The 22,659-nt window shown below is 42.1% G+C and overlaps 1 protein-coding gene across 1 annotated transcript; it reads left to right on the top strand.

Moving 5' to 3' along the window:
- The first annotated feature begins 16,953 nt into the window (after positions 1 to 16,953).
- LOC125508637 (protein trichome birefringence-like 11) lies at positions 16,954 to 22,433 on the top strand. The gene is made up of 4 exons (XM_048673395.2): positions 16,954 to 17,844; positions 20,107 to 20,502; positions 21,004 to 21,162; positions 21,603 to 22,433. Exons 1-4 carry the CDS (start codon positions 17,381 to 17,383, stop codon positions 21,979 to 21,981), a joined length of 1,398 nt encoding a protein of 465 aa, XP_048529352.2. The 5' UTR covers positions 16,954 to 17,380; the 3' UTR covers positions 21,982 to 22,433.
- Positions 22,434 to 22,659: the final 226 nt, after the last annotated feature.

Genomic DNA, 22,659 nt, shown 5'->3' with positions numbered 1-22,659 from the left:
TCAATGAGTTGCATGCATGCCACGTGTCCATCAGATGTGAACCGCCAGGGGCACCTGTGTAATTGCGTTGTGCAACCCTTTACCTTATAAATACTCACCCCACGCGGTCATTATTTCCCCTTCCACCTCGCTCAAACCCTAGCGCCACCGCTAGCTCACGTCGACACCAAAGACGAAGCGCTTAGCTGTCGCGACTTCTTCGACGCCGTCCTCACGCCGGCTGCGGACCTCGTTCTCTCCGCTGCCGCTGTAGGTGTCTTCTGCCGCCAAGTTAGAGCACGGGAGATTAGACTGCTTGGCTTCCTTCTCTACCTCGTCTAGCAGTTCGTCAGTGGTAATTAAATCTCACTTTTTACAGTCTTTTTGATCCGTGAAATCCATCCACTTCAATCAAAAGTGGTTTCTACACTTCCAACTCTGGATCTGTCCCTTTCTGCATCTCATATCATGCCAAAGGTATTCACTTATGCTTCATAACTAGTTAGATTCCTCACTTGTACCTATTCATGGATTCATACAAATCTGGAACCAACTCTCTTCAAATAAGTGAATGTCTTCGCACTATGAGGTCAATGTCTTCAAACTGATTTATCTTCAAAATCTTCTGAGGATGCATATGACCTCTTCCCTTCCCTCGCATATCTAATGCTATCACAGGTACATGTCCGTGGGACAATCCCTAGGTTCTCATAGTCCGCATTCATTTGCAGAGTTCTTGCAGCATCATATTCACTCTCCCGAAGCCAGCTCTTGTCTAAACAGTAGACAGAAGCCTTTCACCATTCTGAAGCCTATCTGCTTGAATATCATGGCCACTGAGAAGTCGGCTAGGAAAGGTGGCAGGCAGCACTGTGGCAATACAACTCTAGATCTGCCTCCAGATCTGTATGAACTATACAAGACAGATCCCGAGGAGAACTACAACCAGCGCAAAGACCCGGATCCAATGGATCCGAAGATATTGGGCAGAACAGTGGTTCAAGTACAACTTTCTCACTGCCGAATACATAGAGAAGAATGCCATCAAGCGCCCGTGGGGCGATATTCTCTACAGGAATATGCAGCCAAAGTCGAAGCCTGAAGCTATTGCTCAAGGTTTCTATCCTTGCATGGTCAGAGGACCGCAACCTGAAAATGCCGACCCATCATATTTGCTATGGTGTCGTGACGACAATCTCTTCAAGCGCAACTATCAGTTTGCCAAGGAGTCAGCTACGAAGAACAGGAAGGAACTCAGACTTAACTTCAACCCTGGTCCATCTGCTCCAAGGCCGGATGGCACACATGATGCAAATCCCAATGTCATCGGCCCCTTCACAAGCTTCGATGGGCTCCTCTCCCACATTGCTGCTCAAAGGGCCACCATGGATCAATCTACTGATGACGCTGACTCTAAAGAAGCGCCAGCACCACCAAAGCAGAAGAAGAAACCAAAGGCTTCAGAGCCCTCTATTGCACCAACCGCTTCAACTGTGAAGCCATTGGCCACTGCACCTCATGAACCCAGTGTGCAGTCTGAGGACCAGTCTCGTGTGTCCAAGAGGACCAAGAAGATCAAAAAAGTTTCTGGGCGTGGCTTGACTCCTGCTGTCGTTCTGCGCAACGAGGAAGACACCATTGATCTGTCCAGCGATGAAGATCTTGGTGATGAAGCCCTAGAAATGCTAATCAAGAGGAAGCAAGAGGCGGAGATCTTCAATAATCTGCCCCTCTTTGATGTTGATATCTTGAACAACTTCATCGATGAATGGTTTGACAACCAGAGCATCAGTATTGATGACCTTCAGCTGCCCGTGGACATCAGTGTCACATTCCATGGAGCCATTGCCAATGAATTGGCCTTGGCTCAAAAAATCATCGAGCTCAAGAACAAGATTGATCGTGAGAAGGCGCATCTCTAGAAGCACATGGCCAAGCTCAATGTGGATGATGTGCAAATCTTCAAGAAGATGTTGCATGATCTCAAGGCAGAGTTCCACAAGAAGCGTGAAGAAGCCAAAGGCTCTCGAGAGTGCATGAAGTATTATGCACAGAAATGTGTCCAAACACACAATGGAGCTGAAAAGAGAAAGGCTCTTGGGTGTCCTGGCATCGACCCCAGGATGGCTGCCAAGCAAAAGAAGAAGTCTGTTGCGACCCAATCCGAAGCTCAAAGGTAGGAAGAATCTCGTATTGTCTTCCCTGCTAGTATAACTGGCTCGAAGCCAAAGGTCCCCTCAGCAGCTTCAGAAATGAAGAAGACATGGCAGGCTGATGCCGAAGACAGGAAGAGGAAGCACAAGGATACATCTGATGATGCTCCCTCCAAGAAGAAATTGAAGTTAAAGGCTTCAGAGTCTTCAAAGAAAGAGTGTGCTGCTACCTCAGAGCCCCTCATCATTGAACCTATCTCCGTCGCTCTTCCTGCTTCAACCAACCAAGAGCGTCGACTTGTGATCCATGAGCCTGCTTCCACAGAGGCTCATGCAAGTGAAGAAGTTCCAGCTGTTGACCCCAACACAGCTGAAGACATTGGTCATGAAGACAATGTAGATGATGATGTAGTCCTTCCTCAGCTCCAGCCCCAGTCGGTATCATCGTCTGCCCTCACGAGCAGTGAACTCATTAGCATTGGTCGTCCACTAATGCCAATTGCTCAAGATGACTCATGGGCGGAGCGACAACAACAATAAACCCCTCTGCAAGATGAGACACCAAGAACACCACCACCTCAAGTCACCACTCCGGTGCTTGACGACGACAATTACATGGAATAGACCACTCCATCTCCAAAGGTGTCGCCAGCATTTTGCAGGCTTTGCAAGGGCCTCCGGCCACAGGTCTCCATGTCCACCATTCCATAAGGAGAAGTGCAACACACTAGCTCAGTAGCACGTCAAGTGCTTCCTGAAGCTACTCCTTCTGCGACTGCCTCAGAGTCTGAAGCCAAGACTGTTGAAGACATTCCGGCTGCATCAGCCGAAGAAGAAAGAGAAGCCACACCCCCAGCAAGTGATCAAGTCATTCTCGAGGAGAATGTGATTGTGCCTGATCCTCCAGTCATTGAACAGATGGAGGTTGAAAACCCTAAGGCTTCCACCAAAAATGCCACTGAAGCCAATGACTCTGTCATGGCTGAACACAATGTGGAGCCTAAAGCTACTGTGAATGTTGAAGCCACCATGACGCCAATCAACTCTGATGGTGTCGTTCCTCTAAGGCCCCATACCATGGAACGCGCGTTCAATCGCGAAGGTGAGATCGTCACAGTCAGATGGCCTGTTATGGCTCCACCCACTGCTCCTGGACCACAGTATGATTATCATGTGGAGCAAAGGCCTCAAGTTCATAAGCCCAAGCTACGTCTGCCGAGGCTTACCAGTGATGTCACTACTCAGGGCTCTTTCAGTGTTCTCAGCTTCAGGGAGCACAACACTTTCTCTGACAGCGCCAAGAATCCATACTCGAAGCCCAAAATCTCCTCTGATAGATTTTGGAGCCATCAGCAGCGAAGCTACTACTCATGCATCTTGTACAATCAAGACCAGATCTTTCCACACATGTGTCTAGATTGTGAAGCTATTGATGGGCTGCCATGTCTTGAGGAAGCTCCTGACTGCTTTAGGGACATTGGACTTCTTCCCTTTGTAACGGACAAGGAACATTGGAATGAAGAGCTTCTGCTGCAGTTCTATGCCACACTCCATATTCGAGGCTACAACAGGGATCCAAAGACTTGGATCCTTGAGTGGATGACAGGTGATGTACATCACGAAGCCAAAGCTCAAGAAATCATCGAGCTTACTACCCTGCCCACTCCAGGTGAGTTATATGAACCTGGTTGTCAGCGTCATATAGATGAGTTGCAGAGCATTTTTTAGAGGCCTGAGCCAAACATGAGCCAGATGCTTAGCATGATGAAGCCATTGCCTCAAGACGCCGAATACCCAAAGGAGTTCTTTGTGAAGGACCTCGAGTACTTGCCACACACAGTGTACCATATTCTGAGGCGTACTCTATGGTCCATCAAGGGACATTCTTCTGAAGCTAAACTTGAAGGCGCCATGAAGACTTCGGTTTTCTATATCATCAATGGCATCAGGTTCAACACACAGGATTTCTACATCAGACAACTTGCTGCTTCTGGAATCGATCTGTTTGGTCTGAAGTTCTACGCACCATGGGTGATGCGCTTGATTAAGCTTCATTCCACCATTGACTATCAACCCTCAGCGCGGAACCATCTTGTATTTCTGCTTGAGGTTGATCTGTCTGTTGAAGCCATCTACCCCGAGCCTGCAAAGCAGCCACTTCATCTTCAGAATGTTGAGTTTCAAAGCTTCACACAACCAATTGAAGGAATCCTTGTGCCTAATGCCGCAACCCCTGCATATCCTCTTGCCAGTATCATGCGCTTTCCTCACCGAGCCAACACCGAAGCCACTACAAGTACTATTGCCCAAAGGCCTCAGAAGCGATCTCGTGTACTCAATGACCGAGAGCTTCTGGTGGCATTGCATCAGAAGCAGGATACACATCATGACTGGCCGAAGCGTCATATGCAGAGCCTCTTGGTGGATGTCAATAGCATCCATAACTTGGCCACCAAGAACACATTTGTAGCCCATGAAGCCTGTCAGCGGTCCTGGAAGAGCCTCACGCTGCTATGTTCTAAAGATGATCTGCGTGCAGATGGCTTCACCGAAGGCTTCAAGTTTGATTCCAGCCCTCCTCAGAATGCAAGCTGGCGTCGCACTCCCTCCATTAAAGATTCAGAGCATTCATATTCAGCTGCAACTGTTGTTGCGAGAGTCATCGATGAGGAAGATGATGCCACTTCACCAACCATGGCTGCACTGCATCACGATACTGCGTCAGGCCCGTCTGCACCACCAAACTCCAATGACGACCTTGCTCCATCCTCTACCCCAACTAGGAACAAGTAGATCCTTTATGTCTTCAAACATTTTTGGTCCTTACTGACAAAAGGGGGATAAGCATATGAGGTTGATAGTCTTCAAGCGGGTCCATATGGGTAGTCGCATTATTTTGCTAAGTTCTTACAACTCTCGTTTTGAAACATTTGGTTCTTCGAGTTGTAACACTTAAACTTGATGGCCGTCTGCTTCGTTTTTGCTGCCACTTTGTGATGCGGTGATAAATTCCGCATGAAGACATTTTGCAGACGTCCATTTATCATTGTGCATGTCATTTATCTTCATTATACTTATATGCATGATGAATTGTCTTCGTAAGTTGAAGAGGATCTCCACAAAGTAAAACCTGCAATGTGCATTTGCATTCAAAAGCAAACTACTTATATGCACATCTTCAAGGGAGCCTTCTGCAACTTATGAAGACAATGCTTTTATCCTTAACTCTCACATATTTTTTATCCCCGTTGAAAACTTCAACCGGTTTGTTATCAATCACCAAAAAGGGGGAGATTGTAAGTGCATCTAGTGCACCCTCTAGTTGGTTTTGGAGTATTGACGACAAACTTGGTCGAGGGACTAATGTGTTTGTGAGAATTGTAGGATAACACAGGTAGTAGTCCCATATTGATTCGGTATACCTACTAGAGATGACCCCTAAAAATGTGTGAAGACATTGAAGACAATGGCGGTTCGTGAAGACATTCACGATGAAGATTATGACATGAGAAGACATATTCATATGAATACGACTGTGAAGACATAGTTGTTTCGTAGATTCCTTTTCTTCTTTGTTGAGTCATAGGAACCACCGTACTATTAAGTGGGGTCCAAGTGAACAAAGTCAAAGTGACTGAAGTGATACTCAAAAAAATCCTATGTCTTTGAGCGAAGATAATGAGAGCAAATCATATCCAGAGCTGGATGAGTTAGCTTTACTTGTAGCCCAAGTCAAGCTACCGCGTGTGTTTGAAATCCGACCGTTGGACACGTGTCGGTTCCTTAGTGACCCGGGGTCATTTCGGACAAATCAAGTCGGGTTGCCTCCTGGCTATAAATAGCCCACCCCCTACACCATACATTGGTGGCTGCTCAGAGTTAGTAAACGGCTTTTGTCGTTTGAGAGCAACCCACCTCTGAAGCATTTGAGAGAGAGATCCTTGCGAGGACAAAGCCCTAAACACCCAGAGCCAAAGAGTGTTAGGCATTGATGTCGCTTGAAGCTACGTCGGTATTTCCCCAAAGAGGAAGGGATGATGCAGCACAGTGGCGGTAGGTATTTCCCTAGATATAAAACCAAGGTTATCGAATCAGTAGGAGAACCAAGCAACACAACGTAAACAACCCCTGCACACAGATAACAAATCCTCGCAACCCGACATGTTAAAGGGGTTGTCAATCCCTTTCGGGTAACGGCGCCAGAAATGGTGCGCGGACGGGAGAAAGTTGTAATAGATTAAATAAATAGATCGCAAATAAAATAAAGTGCAGCAAGGTATTTCTGGGTTTTTGGATTAATAGATCTGAAAATAAATGCAAGAGAAAAGTAGATCGCAAAGGCAAATATATGAGAAAGAAGACCCGGGGGCCGTAGGTTTCACTAGTGGCTTCTCTCGAGAAAAATAGCAAATAGTGGGTGAACAAATTACTGTTGGGCAATTGACAAAACTTCAAATACTCATGATGATATCCATGCAATGATCATTATATAGGCATCACATCCAAGATTAGTAGACCGACTCCTACCTGCATCTGCTACTATTACTCCACACATCAACCACTATCCAGCATGCATCTAGCATATTAAGTTCATGGAGAAACGGAGTAATGCAATAAGAACGGTGACATGATGTAGAAAAGATCTATCTATGTAGAGATAGACCCCATCGTTTTATCCTTAGTAGCAACGATACATACGTGTCGTTTCCCTTTGTCACTGGGATCAAGCACCGTAAGATCGAACCCACTACAAAGCACCTCTTCCCATTGCAAGATAAATAGATCAAGTTGGCCAAACAAAACCCAAATATTGGAGAAGAAATACGAGGCTATAAGAGATCATGCATAAAAGAGATCAAAGAAACTCAAATACTTTCATGGATATAAAAAGATAGATCTGATCATAAACTCAAAGTTCATCGATCCCAACAAACACACCGCAAAAGAGTTATATCATATGGATCTCCAAGAGACCATTGTATTGAGAATAAAGAGAGAGAGAGATGAAGCCATCGCTAATAACTACGGATCCGAAGGTCTACAAAGAACTACTCACGCATCATCGGAGAGGCCCCAATGGAGGTGGTGAACCCCATCCTAGATGGTGTCTATATTGGATCTGGTGGTTCTGGACTCTGCGGTGGCTAGATCAATATTTCGTCGACTCCCCTAGGGTTCTGGGATTTTTGGGGTATTTATAGAGCAAAGAGGCGGTCCGGGGGCACCTGAGGTGGGCACAACCCACCAGGGCGTGCCTGGTCCTCCTGGCGCGCCCTTGTGGGTTGTGCCCCCCTCGGGGCACCCCCAGGCGCAGCCAGGGCCCATTGTGTTCCTTCTGGCGCATAAAAATTCTCCGTAAAGTTTCATGGCATTTGGACTCCGTTTGATATTGATTTTCTGCAATGTAAAAAATATGGAAAAACAGCAACTGGCACTTGGCACTATGTCAATAGGTTAGTACCAAAAAATGATATAAAATGATTATAAAACATCCAAGATTGATAATATAACAACATGGAACAAATCAAAAATTATAGATACGTTGGAGACGTATTAGCATCCCCAAGCTTAACTCCTGCTCGTCCTCAAGTAGGTAAGTGATAAAAACAGAATTTTTGACGTGGAATGCTGCCTAACATGTCATATCATATTTCTTTCTTTATAGCATGGACATTTGGACTTTTATATTGTTCAAAGCAATAGTCTAGTTTTGACATGATAATTTAGATACTCTAGCATATCAATAAGCAACCATGTCTTTCAAAATATCAACGCTAAAATGAGTTATCCCTAGCCCATCATGCTCAACCATTGATCCATTCATGAAACACACTCAAATATTAGCTACACCCAATACTTAAGTACGATCATATTGCCTCCTAGTTGGTGCTTTTATAAGAGAAGATGGAGACTCAAATTCAAAAATAAAAATTGCATAAAGTAAAATAAAGGCCCTTCGCAGAGGGAAGTAGGGATTTGTAGAGGTGCTAGAGCTCAAAGCAAAAAACTTAGAGAGAAAAACATTTTGGGAGGTGTATCCATCCCACCAACGAAAACGACTTAGAGTTCCCAATACTTTCCATGCTTAGATATATCATAGGCGGTTCCCAAACAGAAAATAAAGTTTATTCCTTTTTCCACCATACTTTCACTTTTCATGGCTAACCGTATCCACGGGTGCTCTCCATACCAACACTTTCCAAGGAATTTATTATTTGAAAACATAAAATAAATTCATTTTTTTTATTTTGGGACTGGGCATCCCTAATACCTTTGCCTTACTCTCGTGCAATGACAAGTGAATAAACACTCATCGTGAGAATAACACATCTAGCATGGAAAATATTAGCCACCCCTCACCTCTCCGCGAGCGAAATAAACACACAAAAGAGAAGTTTATTTTGAAAATTAGAGATGGCACATGCAAATTTGCTTAGAACGACAAAAGAATACCGCATATAGGTAGATATAGTGGACTCATGTGGCAAAACTGGTTTAAAGGATTTTGGATGCACAAGTAGTGATCATACTTGGTGCAAAATGAAGGCTAGCAAAAGATTGAGAAGCGACCAACCGAGAAACGGATAATCTCATAAGAAAGCATTAAGCATAAATATCACCAAACAATGCACCACAAGTAGGATATAATTTCATTGCATGACTATTGACCTTCGTACTTGCATAGGGAATCACAAATCTTAACACCAATATTCTTACTAAAGCATAATTACTCATCAACATAACTCACATATCACATCATCATATCTCAAAACTATTACTAAGAATAAAGTTTGTTTTGTCCAATGATCTTCATGAAAGTTTTTATTATATCCTTCTTGGATATCTATCACTTTGGGACTAATTTTCATATGTTACTTTTGACAAGCTCAAACAAATACAAGTGAAGATCATCAGCATAATATTTCTTTCTCTCAAAATAATTTAAGTGAAGCAAGAGAGGATTCTTGAAAATTTTACTAACTCTCAAATAAATCTAAGTGAAGCAAGAGAGTATTTCTTCAAAAATACTAAGCACACCGTGCTAAAAAAGATATAAGTGAAGCACTAGAGCAAGTCCATTGCTCACAAAAATTTAAGTGAAGCATAGAGAGCAATTTTAACAAGGCATGACATAATTTTGGCTCTCCCAAATAGGTGTGTCCAGCAAGGATTGATGACTTAAAACACAAAATAAAACAAGCAAAGATTCATATCATACAAGACGCTCCAAGCAAAACACATATCATGTGACAAATAAAAATATAGTTTCGAGTAAAATACCGATGATCGTTGGAAGAAAGCGGGGATGCCACTCGGGGGCATCCACAAGCTTAGTTGGTTGCTCATTTTTGGATAATAGCTTAGGATGCCGGGGCATCCCCAAGCTTAGGCTCTTCCATCCTTCCTTCATCCATCGTAAGATAACCCAAAACTTGAAAACTTCAATCACACAAAACTCAACAAAACCTTCGTGAGATCCGTTAGTATAAGAAAGCAAACCACTACTATAAGTATTGTATCAAACCAATTCATATTTTGTTTTTATATTATATCTACTGTATTCCAACTTTTCTATGGCAAAAACTCATCAAAGAAAACCATAGAGCCATCAAAATAAGCACACAACACAAAGAAAACAGAATCTGTCAAAACAGAACAGTCTGTAGCAATCTGACTATTTAGAATACTTATGTAACTTCAAAAATTCTGAAAAATTAGGACGACCTGAGAAATTTGTATATTTATCTAATGCAAGTGGAATGGGTATTTTATCACTCTCTGTTAAAAAAATGATAATTAATTTTGTGAGCGTAAAAGTTTCTATTTTTTCAGCAAGATCAGACAACTATCTCCTAAGAAGATCCTAAAGGCTTTACTTGGCACGAACACTAATTAAAACATAAAAAACACAATCATAAAAGTATCATATTTGTGCTAACACTCAAAAACAGGAAGCAAAAAGCAAAAATAAATTTTATTCATTGGGTTGCCTCCCAACAAGCGCTATAGTTTTACGCCCTTAGCTAGGCATAAAGAAAGAATCTAAGTTTTGTCATATTTGGTTTGAGATCCATAAGATGCCCTCATGATTGATTCACATGGTGTCCTAATTCCTGTTCTAGGAAAGTGTTCCATACTCTTCCTCAAAGGAAATTGGAACTTAATATTGCTTTCTTTCATATCAATCACGGCACCGATAGTGTGTAAAAACGATCTACCAAGAATAATTGGACAAGACAGATTGCAATCAATATCAAGAACAATAAAATCTATGGGCACATAATTCCTATTTGCAAAAATAAGAACATCACTAATTCTTCCCATAGGATTTTTAATAGTAGAATCCGCCAAGTGCAAATTCAAAGAACACGATTCAATATTGGTAAGACCAAGCACATCACATAAAAATTTCGGAATTGTAGAAACACTAGCACCAAAGTCACACAAAGCAAAACACTCATAATTTTTAATCTTGACTTTGATAGTAGGTTCCTGTTCATCATGCAATTTTCTAGGAATTGAAACTTCTAATTCCAATTTTTCTTCAAAAGCTTTCATCATAGCATCAACAATATGTTTAGTAAAAGCTTTATTTTCTTCATAAGCATGGGGTGAATTTATCATGGATTGCAACAAAGAAATACAATCAATCAAAGAGCAACTATCATAATTAAAGTCTTTGTAATCCAAAAGAGTGGGCACATCACTAGTTAAAGTTTTGACCTCTCCAAACCCACTTTCATCAATTTTCTCAACAAGAATTTCACCCTCCGAAATATTGGGACGCCTTCTACCTAAAGTTCACTCTTCTCCAGCCCCCTTTTTATCAATATTAACTTGACTAAACAAGGAATCAATAGATAAACACCAATCATTTTAAGATCTTCATCACTTTTACGAAAGAAATCACTAGAAAACGTTTTTTTCTTCTAAAAATTCTCTTTTAGCTCTAAGCATAGCGGTTCTTTTCTTACTTTCATCCATAGAAACATAAAGAGCTTTAATTGATTCATCTACTTTAGGCACAAAAATTTTCATCTTGAGATTTTCCACATCATGAGCAATTCTATCAACACTTCTAGACAAATAATCAATCTTACTCAACTTTTCTTCTATGGAAGTGTTGAAAACTTTTTGTGTGTTGATAAATTCTTTAATATTATTATCAAGATCAAAGGTGTTCCTATTATTATTATAAGATTGATTTCCATAGGAATTACCATAATTGTTAGAGGAATTATTAGGAAAAGGCCTTGGATTAAAATTACCTCTATAAGCATTGTTGTTGAAATTATTTTGAGAGATAAAATTCACATCTATGGCATCACTATTTTGCTCGATCAAAGTAGACAAAGGCATATCATTAAAATCAATAGGAGCACTTCTATTAGCAACCAATTTCATAAGAGCATCAACTTTTTCACTCAAAGAAGAAATTTCTTCAATAGAATTAACTTTTTTACTAGTAGGAGCCCTTTCGATATGCCATTGCGAATAATTTACCATAATATTATCAAGCAATTTGGTGGCTTCACCCAAAGTAATTTCCATAAAAGTACCACCCGTGGCGGAATCTAAAATATTACGAGAAACAAAATTCAACCCCACATAATTTTTTTGTATGATCATACAAATATTTAACCCATGAGTTGGGAAATTCCTTAGCATCATTTTCATCCTTTCCCAAGATTGTGCAACATGCTCATGTTCAAGTTTCTTGAAATTCATGATATGGGTTCTAAGGGAAATAATTTTTGCGGGAGGAAAATACTTAGTGATAAAAGCATCTTTGCACTTATTCCAATAATTGATACTATTGCGAGGCAAAGAACAGAACCAAATTTTTGCAGAATCACGCAAGGAAAACGGAAATAATTTAATCTTTACCACATCATTGTCCACATCTTTTTTCTTTTGCATATCACATAATTCCATGAAGGTATTAAGATGGGACGCGGCATCCTCATTAGGAGTATCAGAAATTTGGTCTTTCATAACAAGATTCAGCAAAACAGTATTAATATCACAAGTCTCCGCACTAGTGGCAGGAGGAGCAAGAGGAGTTCCAATAGAATCATTGTTTTTGGTATTTGAGAAATCACATAGCTTGGTGTTCTCTTGAGTCGTGATGACCACACAACAAGATTGCACTCAAAAACAGATCCGGCAAGAAAACGACGAATAGAAAAGAGAGGCGAATAAAACGGCAAATTTTTGTGAAGTGGGGGAGAGGAAAACGAGAGGCAAATGACAAATAATGTAAATTGCAAGGAGATGAGATTTGTGATTAGGAACCTGTTATATGTTGAAGATCCTCCCCGGCAACGGCGCCAGAAAATCCTTTTGATGTCGCTTGAAGCTACGTCGGTATTTTCCCAAAGAGGAAGGGATGATGCAGCACAACGGTGGTAGGATTTCCCTCAGATATGAAACCAAGGTTATCGAACCAGTAGGAGAACCAAGCAACACAACATAAACAACTCCTGCACACAGATAACAAATCCTCGCATCCCGACGTGTTAAAGGGGTTGTCAATCCCTTTCGGGTAACGGCGCCAAAAACAGTGCACAGACGGGGGAAAGTTGTAATAGATTAAATAAATAGATCGCAAATAAAATAAAGTGCAACAAGGTATTTTTGGGTTTTTTGATTAATAGATCTGAAAATAAATGCAAGATAAATGTAGATCGCAAAGGCAAATATATGAGAAAGAAGACCTGGGGGCTGTAGGTTTCACTAGTGGCTTCTCTCGAGAAAAATAGCAAATGGTGAGTGAACAAATTACTGTTGGGCAATTGACAAAACTTCAAATACTCATGACAATATCTAGGCAATGATCATTATATAGGCATCATGTCCAAGATTAGTAGACCGACTCCTGCTTGCATCTACTACTATTACTCCACACATCGACCACTATCCAGCATGCATCTAGTGTATTAAGTTCGTGGAGAAACAGAGTAATGCAATAAGAACGATGACATGATGTAGACAAGATCTATCTATGTAGAGATAGACCCCATTGTTTTATCCTTAGTAGTAATGATACATACGTGTTGTTTCCCTTTCTGTCATTGGGATCAAGCACCGTAAGATCGAACCCACTACAAAGCACATCTTCCCATTGCAAGATAAATAGATCAAGTTGGCCAAACAAAATCCAAATATCGGAGAAGAAATACGAGGCTATAAGCGATCATGCATAAAAGAGATAAGAAACTCAAATACTTTCATGGATATAAAAAGATAGATCTGATCATAAACTCAAAGTTCATCGATCCCAACAAACACACCGCAAAAGAGTTACATTATATGGATCTCCAAGAGACCATTGTATTGAGAATAAATAGAGAGAGATGAAGCCATCTAGCTACTAACTACGGACCCGAAGGTCTACAAAGAACTACTCACACATCATCGGAGAGGCCCCAATGGAGGTGGTGAACCCCATCCTAGATGGTGTCTAGATTAGATCTGGTGGTTCTGGACTCTGCGGCTGGATGAATATTTCGTCGACTCCCCTAGGGTTCTGGGATTTTTGGGGTATTTATAGAGCAAAGAGGCGGTCCGGGGGCACTCGAGGTGAGCACAACCCCCCAGGGCGCGCTTGGGCCTGCTGGCACGCCCTTGTGGGTTGTGCCCCCCTCGGGGCACCCCTAGGTGTAGCCAGGGCCCGTTGTGTTCCTTCTGGCCCATAAAAATTCTTCGTAAAGTTCCGTGGCATTTGGACTCTGTTTGATATTGATTTTCTGCAATGTAAAAAACATGGAAAAAACAGCAACTGGCACTTAGCACTATGTCAATAGGTTAGTATCAAAAAATGATATAAAATGATTATAAAACATCCAAGATTGATAACATAACAACATGGAACAATCAAAAATTATAGATACATTGGAGAGATATCAGGCATCACTGAAGTCTTTCTGTCCGCGTGGCCTGAAGACTTGTTACACTTGAGGATTGTGAATGCTACAACTGGTTAGGCGTCGCGTTCTGATCATCCAAGAGTCATTGTGGATCGCCGGTGAACGAAGTCTCTGAAGGTTTGTAAGTCTACCTTGAAGACTTACCAGAGTGATTGGGCGAGGACTGTGTGTCCTTAGCTCAAGGGGGATAAGGTGAAGATGCGGTCTTCTGAGTTAAATCTCAGCCCCCCTAACTAGACGTACAGTTATCACAGCAACTGGAACTGCTCTACCAAATCCTTGTCTTCACCAAGCAACTGGTTCTATCCTTCACTTCCCTTTACTTTACAGTTTGTCTTCGTGAAGTCATTGCCTGTATGATCTGATTGACTTCACTGAGTGAAGACTGTTTATTGTTTGGTTTCATACTGTCTTCCATCCCGATCCATACTACATAGCTGCTGATAGTCTTCGTGCTTTCACCTCATTGCACACTTGACTATGGCTTGTCTAGTGTAGTCTACCTTCTGCTCCATATCAATAGGTTCATTTCTATTGTTTGTCTTCAAAGACCTCGTGGTTTGAAGACTTGCATAAAAATCGCCTATTCACCCCCCTCTAGTCGATAACTATCACTTTCACTTTTGGTCGTCACATATGTCTTTTGTTTTTACCAGATATTATTTGTATTCCCGAAGTTTTCCTAATTAGATAAAGTTTTGTTGCCCCTCAAAAAATTAGATCATCCATACATTATATCGTAAGAGCAATCATACATTCGTGCCTGGAAGGCTCATCATCGACAATATCATTTCTTGGTATGAGTGCTTACACTTCATGAAATGGAACAAAGCTTAAAAGAACAGACTTTGTGCTAAAAGCCTGATATGACGAAAGCCTGTGATTGAGCGGATTGGGCTTTTCTTCGAGCTGTCATGGCAAAGCTAGGATTTTGTTCACCATGGATTGACATTATCATGGGTATGCTCAGTTCAGTATCCTTTTTAGTGTTGTTCAATGGTAAAAAATGGAGTCTTTTAAACCTAGGAGAGGTATCATCAAGGTGATCCAATATCACCATATCTCTTCTTGTTGGCAGCAGAGGGCCTTTCATGTCTTTTGAAATCTAGTGTTCAGTCGTCAAACCTTGCAAGCATCAAAGTCGTCAGTTAATCACATTTTGTTTGTAGACGACAACCTGTTGCTCGTCAAGGCACTGGGAGATGGGATGAGGTGTCTCTTTTGTTGGATAATTATTGTCGGGCTTATGGACAACGTATCAATCATGATAAATTATTATGTTTTTAGTAAGGGTTGCCCCAATGGTACCCGTCCATTGATTAAGAATATCCTTCATGTGCCTAATGAATCCTTGAGTGAAAGGTACCTAGGATTTTCTTAAGATGTTGGCTCTTCAAGGAATGTCTCTTTTAACTACCTCAAAGATAAGACTCTGAAAAAGGTTATTGGTTTGATCGAGAAGACCATGTCGGCTACAGGTAAAGAAGTTTTGATAAAGGTTGTGGCTAAAGTTGTTCTAGTATATTTCATGTCATGGTTCAAACTTCCAAGAGGCCTATGTAAACATTTGACTTCACTTATCTAAAAGTTATGACGGGGCAGTAAAGATGGCAACCGCAAGCCCGCATGAGTATCATGGGATTCTATGACACAACTTCAGTTCATGGGTAGCCTCAGTTTTTCCTGATTTTGAGCTTTTCAATCTTGCTTTGCTAGCTCACCAAGCTTGAAGAATTATGCAATACCCGGACCCCCTTAGTGCCATAATTGTTAAATTGCCTTATTTTCCATCACGCTCAATTCTTTTCTTTTTTATGTAACTTCCTATTTTGATGGCTCCCCTCTTGGCAAATCTCTTTTTCTTTGGCAAATTCCGAAAATTCATGTGTGGATATTTTAGAAAATATATATGTTGTTGGCTTCCTCCTCCTTCAAATCTTATTTCCTCAGGCAGCATCGACGTCCCTGCCTCCTACAAGGTCTTGGTGAGCCCTTGTTGGCGACTACGCAGCTCCATGTCTCGAGCTTGACTAGGTGCCTAATATGGGTGGCGATCAAAACTAAAAGCCTTCCCCATGCACACTGGTCAATTTGCTTCCTTGTCTTCGTTAGCGATGTCGTAGCCAGCCACGTTATCCCCGTATCCGACGAGGTCACGGAGAGCCCTCGCCGGTGGGCACACGACCACTATCTACCTGCATGTGCATGATGTCAATCCAACTTGTGCCCCAACATAGACTCACCTAGGACTGGTTGTGTGGTTTTGCGTGTGTCGCTGCATGCTCCAACTATTTCATCTAAAAGTCCGAACTGGTGGAGGGACGCTGACAATATATTTTCAACAATTCCTCGCACGTGCAGACTCCTTTAGACCCTAGACGTGGAGTCGATGTAGACGTGGAGTATTGATCTTCAACTCGAGACCTCCTTGCACTGATACAATATTGAATTTATGTTTCAGTCCCAATAATGCCAAGGAGCCATTTCGACTAACATGTTTTCCTCACAAGAAACAACAATCTTCTTTCCTACATTCGAACGTAAATCTAATAATATGTCGTTGGTGACATATAGCACATGCTTCGTTAATCAAATTAAGGAGTAAACAAGCCACACATGCCCTATAAAGTATAAACCAGATATGGTGAGCAAATGAATTAAAAATAAATAAAAAAAAGATATGGTGAGCAAATGACAAGGATTAGAAGTTGCATGCTGTAACTTGATGACAATTGGAGTACTGGTACTTCCAATCATACTAGTACTAGTACTAGCATAAAATTTGATCGTGGATCACCAACTCATTACTCCTGCCTATCCTAGCCGGCACGTCCGGATCTGCAGGCTTCCCATCCAGCGTTCTCCCCCGCCTCCACTTCTACCTTACCCATCTTTCCACGGCCCCTCACCCACACCAACACATAACCCGTAATGCCGTAATGGCTCATGATGGCGAACGAACGGGGTACTTGGAACTAGCCGTCGTAGTACATGCCAAATACTCCCCACACGCATCGCTTTCCCCCAAATCAAAACGCAGATGATTCGCTTGCTGCTTCCTTCCCCCGCTCGTCCACATCCCCGTCTCGTCTCATAAACTTCGGCCTCTCTGCAACTCCCCTCTCCTCCTCCTCCCCCACTCCCTCCAACTTCCCACTCCTTTATGTCAGGCACGCACAAGCCGCGGGTGCTCGTGATTAGCTAGCCTGCTGCTCGCGCTCGGCCGGCCAAGGAGGAGGAGGAGATCTCTTGTCTGTGCTGTTGGTCTCTTCTCTCCTTGCTTCACGAGGGAGGGGAGGGGAGGGGAAGGGAGGGGCGATGGTGGGGTCGCCCACGAAGCGGCTGGCGCGGCGGGTGATGAGGAGGCCGCTGGAGAAGGCCGGGATGGTGGGGCTCGCCGTGGTGGCCACGGCCACCGCCGCGCTGCTGCTGCTCGTCTGTGCCGCCTCGCTCCGCTGCTCCGCCGCCGTCGACTACGCGCTCGCGGCGCCCAGGAGGCTCTGGAGCGGCGGGGTCTCCATCGCGGCCGAGGCGTCGCCGTCGCCGTCGGCGGAGAGGGGGAGCGGCGCCGTTAAGAAGGCGGCGGCGGCGGCGGCGGCGATGGTGGTAGGGGAGGAGTGCGACCTGTTCGACGGGAGTTGGGTGTGGGATGACACCTACCCGCTCTACGAGTCCAAGGACTGCCCCTTCTTAGACGTCGGGTTCCGGTGCTCGGAGAACGGCCGGCCGGACGCTTCCTATGTCAAATGGCGGTGGCAGCCGTCGCGCTGCGATCTACCCAGGTTGGTTGGACTTCACTACTTCTTGCTTGTGCCGTTGCTACTAGTACCCCCTCCGTGTTTTTTTTAAAGAATCGACTTGAATCTGTTGTTTTCCCAAGCTTGTTGTGTAAGTAAGAGAAATCTCTAGTCACTAGTAGAACCTTAAATTCATTGTCAATCATGAATTTCGACGTGGCGCTCTCTGGTGAGGTGAATGCACAATTCGCATTTCTATTCACAAGTTCCAATCCATTACGGGTCCTTGGTCACGTGGATAGGTTGGCTTTGCAGTTTATAGTTTCCAGTTGGGATTTTCTAGCACTTTCTTCGGCGAACTTGTCAAAAAGAAGAGATTAGGATGGCGATGGCTTGTTAAATAAACGTGATGCAATCTAGCGATCGACATGTTGCATTTTGTACATATTGGGGATTAAAATTGCAGCAGCAGTTCTGACTTGTGAGATGGGTGCGCATTTTATAATCTGAACCCTACTAAACATTAGATTATTCGAACATGGTGCTGCGGACGACCGATTCACCTTAGGAATTGGTACTGCACAGTACGATTGGGAACTCACCTTTTCACACTTTGCTCTGATTGAATTAACGATGCCCAGAGTTAGCAATCAACATGGTGCATTTTCTATATAACGGGAATTAAAATTGCAGCAGTAGTTCTGACTTGTGAGATGTGGATCCATGGGTGTGCATTTTATAATCTTAACCCTACTTAATACTCGCTCCATCCCAAAATAAGTGCCGCTGATATAGTACAAAGTTGTACTACATCAGCGACACTTATTTTGGGACGGAGGGAGTATTAGATTATCCGAACACGGTGCCGCAGGTGACCGTCTCACCTTTGGAGTCGGCACTGCACAGTATGATTGTGAATACCCTTTAACTCTTTGCTCTGATTGACTTAGAAAATAATGTTATGCACTCAGTTAGTCTTCGGGTAAATATATTACTTATTTCGGGAAAATAATGTTATGCATGAGTTAGCCTTCGGGAAAATAATGATATTGTTCAATTATTTGGGTCTGACATGATGTTGCCATCTTTCTTACCACATGTGATTGGAAGTGGTCTCTTCCTGTAATTTGCCAAGTCCTCTGGTATTTCTGTTGTTAGTGTTATGTTCAGCTGCACGGTGAAATGTGGGATATGTTGTTGGTTAGCTTTCTTAGTTAAATTTCTTGTTTTCATGCATGTGAATATCCTTTAATTGAAGTTATTTCGTTGTCCTTCATAACTACTCCCTCCGTTCGGAATTACTTGTCTTGGAAATGGATGTATCTGGAACTAAAATACGTCTAGATACATCCATTTCTGCGACAAGTAATTCCGAATGGAGGGAGTACAATTATAGGCTATCTCACAGAGCTATTCTTTCTCGAACACAACTTACATAGCTATGCTGGAATATTGCTATGTTAGGGTAGTTAATTTGATGGGAATCCTCATGCAATTGTAGAATGTTGAATGTTTGCAGATTTCTTTTTCTTTGGGTAACCCAACCCAATTTAGGTGAAGTTAATACGTAAATTTAATTTTCTAAAAAATGATGTCTCAGTAGGCAATACAAGTCTCACCCCAAATTAATTTTATGAAATAAATCGCCATCTAATACCATCAGCAGCATTATGTCGTATAGTTTTACTACCAAACAATTAGGGATGATGATGTTAGTTACATGGGGCTAGTGCTGACTGTAGCCATGCTTTACCATGGGTCACCATCATTTCATGAGTAGCTAAATAACAACACATTGTGCCGCTATTTGCTGCCATTTAATTTGTGTCAATGATGGTGTAATTTAGGAAATCCGCATGTTTGCAACATGTAAGAGGACGGGTGCATGTGTTGGATCTTATAATGTGTATGACTGTGACTGCAGCAAATAGTTTACTGTGCTTAGCACATCACTAATGGACAGACAAATCATGAGCCTTTATGGTGAAACTCAAGAGCAGTGCATTGTAATGAACTTTGAACTCTGACATATGGTGCTTGTGAATTGTGATATAGTCCACCTTTACTTAGAATAATCACAGTAATGATATTACTGAGTGCCGTGCCATTGAGAAACTTGAAACTCTTTGCAAATTGAAATCCTCGAAATAACAGCTGATTATCAATTCCTTTGTATTATGTAAGTTCATGATTTTGCTTACTGCTAATCATGTTTGTGAGCGGAACAACCTGAACAATATGCTTTTCTCCTCTAAGCATAATTTATCTCAGCTTCTAACTTAAATCTTTTTTCCTCCCATTTCCTAGATTCGATGCCAAATTTATGCTCGAGAAGCTACGGAATAGAAGGGTGGTATTTGTTGGTGATTCAATTGGAAGGAACCAATGGGAGTCTCTGCTTTGTATGCTCTCTAGTGCTGTTCCTAACAAGAAGTCCATCTATGAAATTAATGGGAGTCCCATCACAAAGCACATGGGTTTCTTGATTTTCAAGTTTAGCGACTACAATTGCACTGTGGAGTATTACAGGTCTCCTTTTATAGTCCTTCAAGGCCGTGCACCAGCTGGAGCCCCTAAGGTTGTTAAGTACACAGTTAGGGTGGACGCCATGGATTGGATGTCGGGCCGCGGTAAGTGGAGCAGTGCTGATATTTTGATCTTTAACACTGGGCATTGGTGGAACTACGAGAAAACTATCCGAGGGTAAGCAACTAAGAATATACATTATATTGACTTAATAACTTGTCCTGTCTCAGTTTAAATGTTTCTTGTAGACGTCGTCCTTTTTTTTTACCATCACCTTCTTCGTGTTCACGAATTCACCTTTCATATTCGAAATTAACATCTACTGGTGATTAGTATACGCACCAGCAGAGTAGCATTTGATTAGTATACACACTCTTGTAATTTGTTCACATGTATACTTTTCTGATAGTTGTTTAACAGAATTGTGATAGCATGATTCATGAAACTACTGAGGGTATGGGATGTTAAGATGTGGTTACAGCTAAATACACTAAAAAATAGGCCTATGAATTCTTTTGTTCTTTAATAAAACATACATAGAACTTAATAGTATGCGATTTCTGGCCCCCAACCTGATCTATGTGATGATATCTTTACCTGTGGTTCATTTCTTGTGGAACCACCACAATTGCATCTGCCGTAATCGACTTAAAACTAGGGTTACTTTGTCTGTACCAGGGGTGCCTATTTCCAAGAAGGAAGTGAGGTCAAGATGGAGATGACTATTACTGATGCGTACCAAAAATCAATACGGACACTATTCAATTGGCTTCACAAAGAAGTTAACACAAGCAAGACCCACGTCATCTTCCGTACTTATGCTCCTGTGCACTTCAGGTCTGTACAATGAACGACTTATGAACGCTACGTCTTCCTTTTTATGTTTCCTTGCTAAAGCATTTTCATTGAGAGTGCTTATGTTTCAAGGCCCCAAACAATCATCACAGGCTGCTTGGTTTGACACAATAAATTTTGGAGTCAGAATTTACTCATTATATTTTTTATTCAAAGCTTTATGAATTTCACTTCACCAAAACATATTGTTCAATATATGATCCATCTTTCACCAGCCGTTTTGCAATTTTACCAAATACAATATATGACAGTATGGGTTATATAGGCACTTAAAAGGCAAATAAATGTTGGCTTCCTGATTTCTATGCTATCAAACATTGCATCAATTTCTCTTGTTCTTGATTTTTTTAAATCTATTTAACTATTTAAATACATGAGTAAATTGACTGATCTTTAACTAGAGTAATCCATGTTTTCCTCAGAGGTGGTGACTGGAGGAGTGGAGGGAGTTGCCACTTGGAAACTCTTCCTGATGCGACACCAGTTAAATCACTGGAGCAATGGGCTGACATGCTTCAACCTGTGCATAATTTTCTTGGGAGCAGCATCAGACCCAAGCTACCTGGGTTAGCTATATTGAACGTGACACAGATGACATCACAGCGAAAAGATGGTCACCTCTCAGTATACCTCAGCCCTTCAGGGCCTGTCCCTCTGCACAGGCAGGATTGCAGCCATTGGTGCTTGCCTGGAGTTCCTGATACCTGGAACGAGCTTCTGTATGCTGTCTTCATGAAAAGGCAAACGGTGATGGACCAAAATGTTTCTCTTGCTGGCTCAACAACACTGAACACAGGCTGACTAAAATCCTGGGGTAGGCTACCTGATGCTCGCCCGGTGAAAGCTTGGTATCTAGGGTTCGTGAGTCTCCTGCAACGATGATGCTGTCGATATGCTTCCCACTTAGGTAGCCTAATGGTGAAATGCATTTTTGTCAGAAGATGGGAGCTGGCTTGCAGGAAGCTGCACCACTCTGCTCTGCTGTACTGAGAGGTTAGTGAGTATAAGAGCAAAATTGAAGAAAGTCATACATATAGCTGAATGTGATAGTCTGTGTTTCACAGAGGCGGCACAAGTGTTAGCCGATGTGATCATAGATTAGAGGGGGCGCAGTCGGTGATGTAGGTAGTATATTGGCTGCTGTCATATTGGGGATGTTGCCGTGGTGATTGTATGTAATTCATCAATTTTATCCTTAACGGTATATTCTCAGTGGCTACAGCAGTTGATTTGCATAGTTCGGCGTTTCTATCCCTTCCCGAGCACTATGATTAACTAGAGGATAACTTGCGTGTTGCTGCAGGAATTAGTTGATGAAAATTTGGATTGATAACATGGCAACTAAAATTTAAAATACATATGATTTACTATACTTGATATATATTGTTATAACAATATTTATTGAATTAAATATCGGCCGATATTTAAGTTAATCGGCTAGTTAATCCTGAATCTGTAGATCACGGATGCCATTACACC

Source organism: Triticum urartu, chromosome 5A (assembly GCF_056163025.1).
Source record: "Triticum urartu cultivar PI428250 chromosome 5A, HENAU_Tu73, whole genome shotgun sequence".
In the NCBI taxonomy this organism is placed as follows: Eukaryota; Viridiplantae; Streptophyta; class Magnoliopsida; order Poales; family Poaceae; genus Triticum; species Triticum urartu.
The sequence above is the reverse complement of the archived record's forward strand: the minus strand, read 5'-3'. Positions and strand labels throughout refer to the sequence as shown.

Excerpts from the sequence above, each read along its gene's own strand:
- LOC125508637 (XM_048673395.2), top strand. The coding sequence starts at position 17,381 with ATGGTGGGGTCGCCCACGAAGCGGCTGGCGCGGCGGGTGATGAGGAGG. Across the intron at positions 20,503-21,003 it reads TACGAGAAAACTATCCGAGG|GGGTGCCTATTTCCAAGAAG; the intron begins GTAAGCAACTAA and ends TGTCTGTACCAG. Across the intron at positions 21,163-21,602 it reads TATGCTCCTGTGCACTTCAG|AGGTGGTGACTGGAGGAGTG; the intron begins GTCTGTACAATG and ends TGTTTTCCTCAG.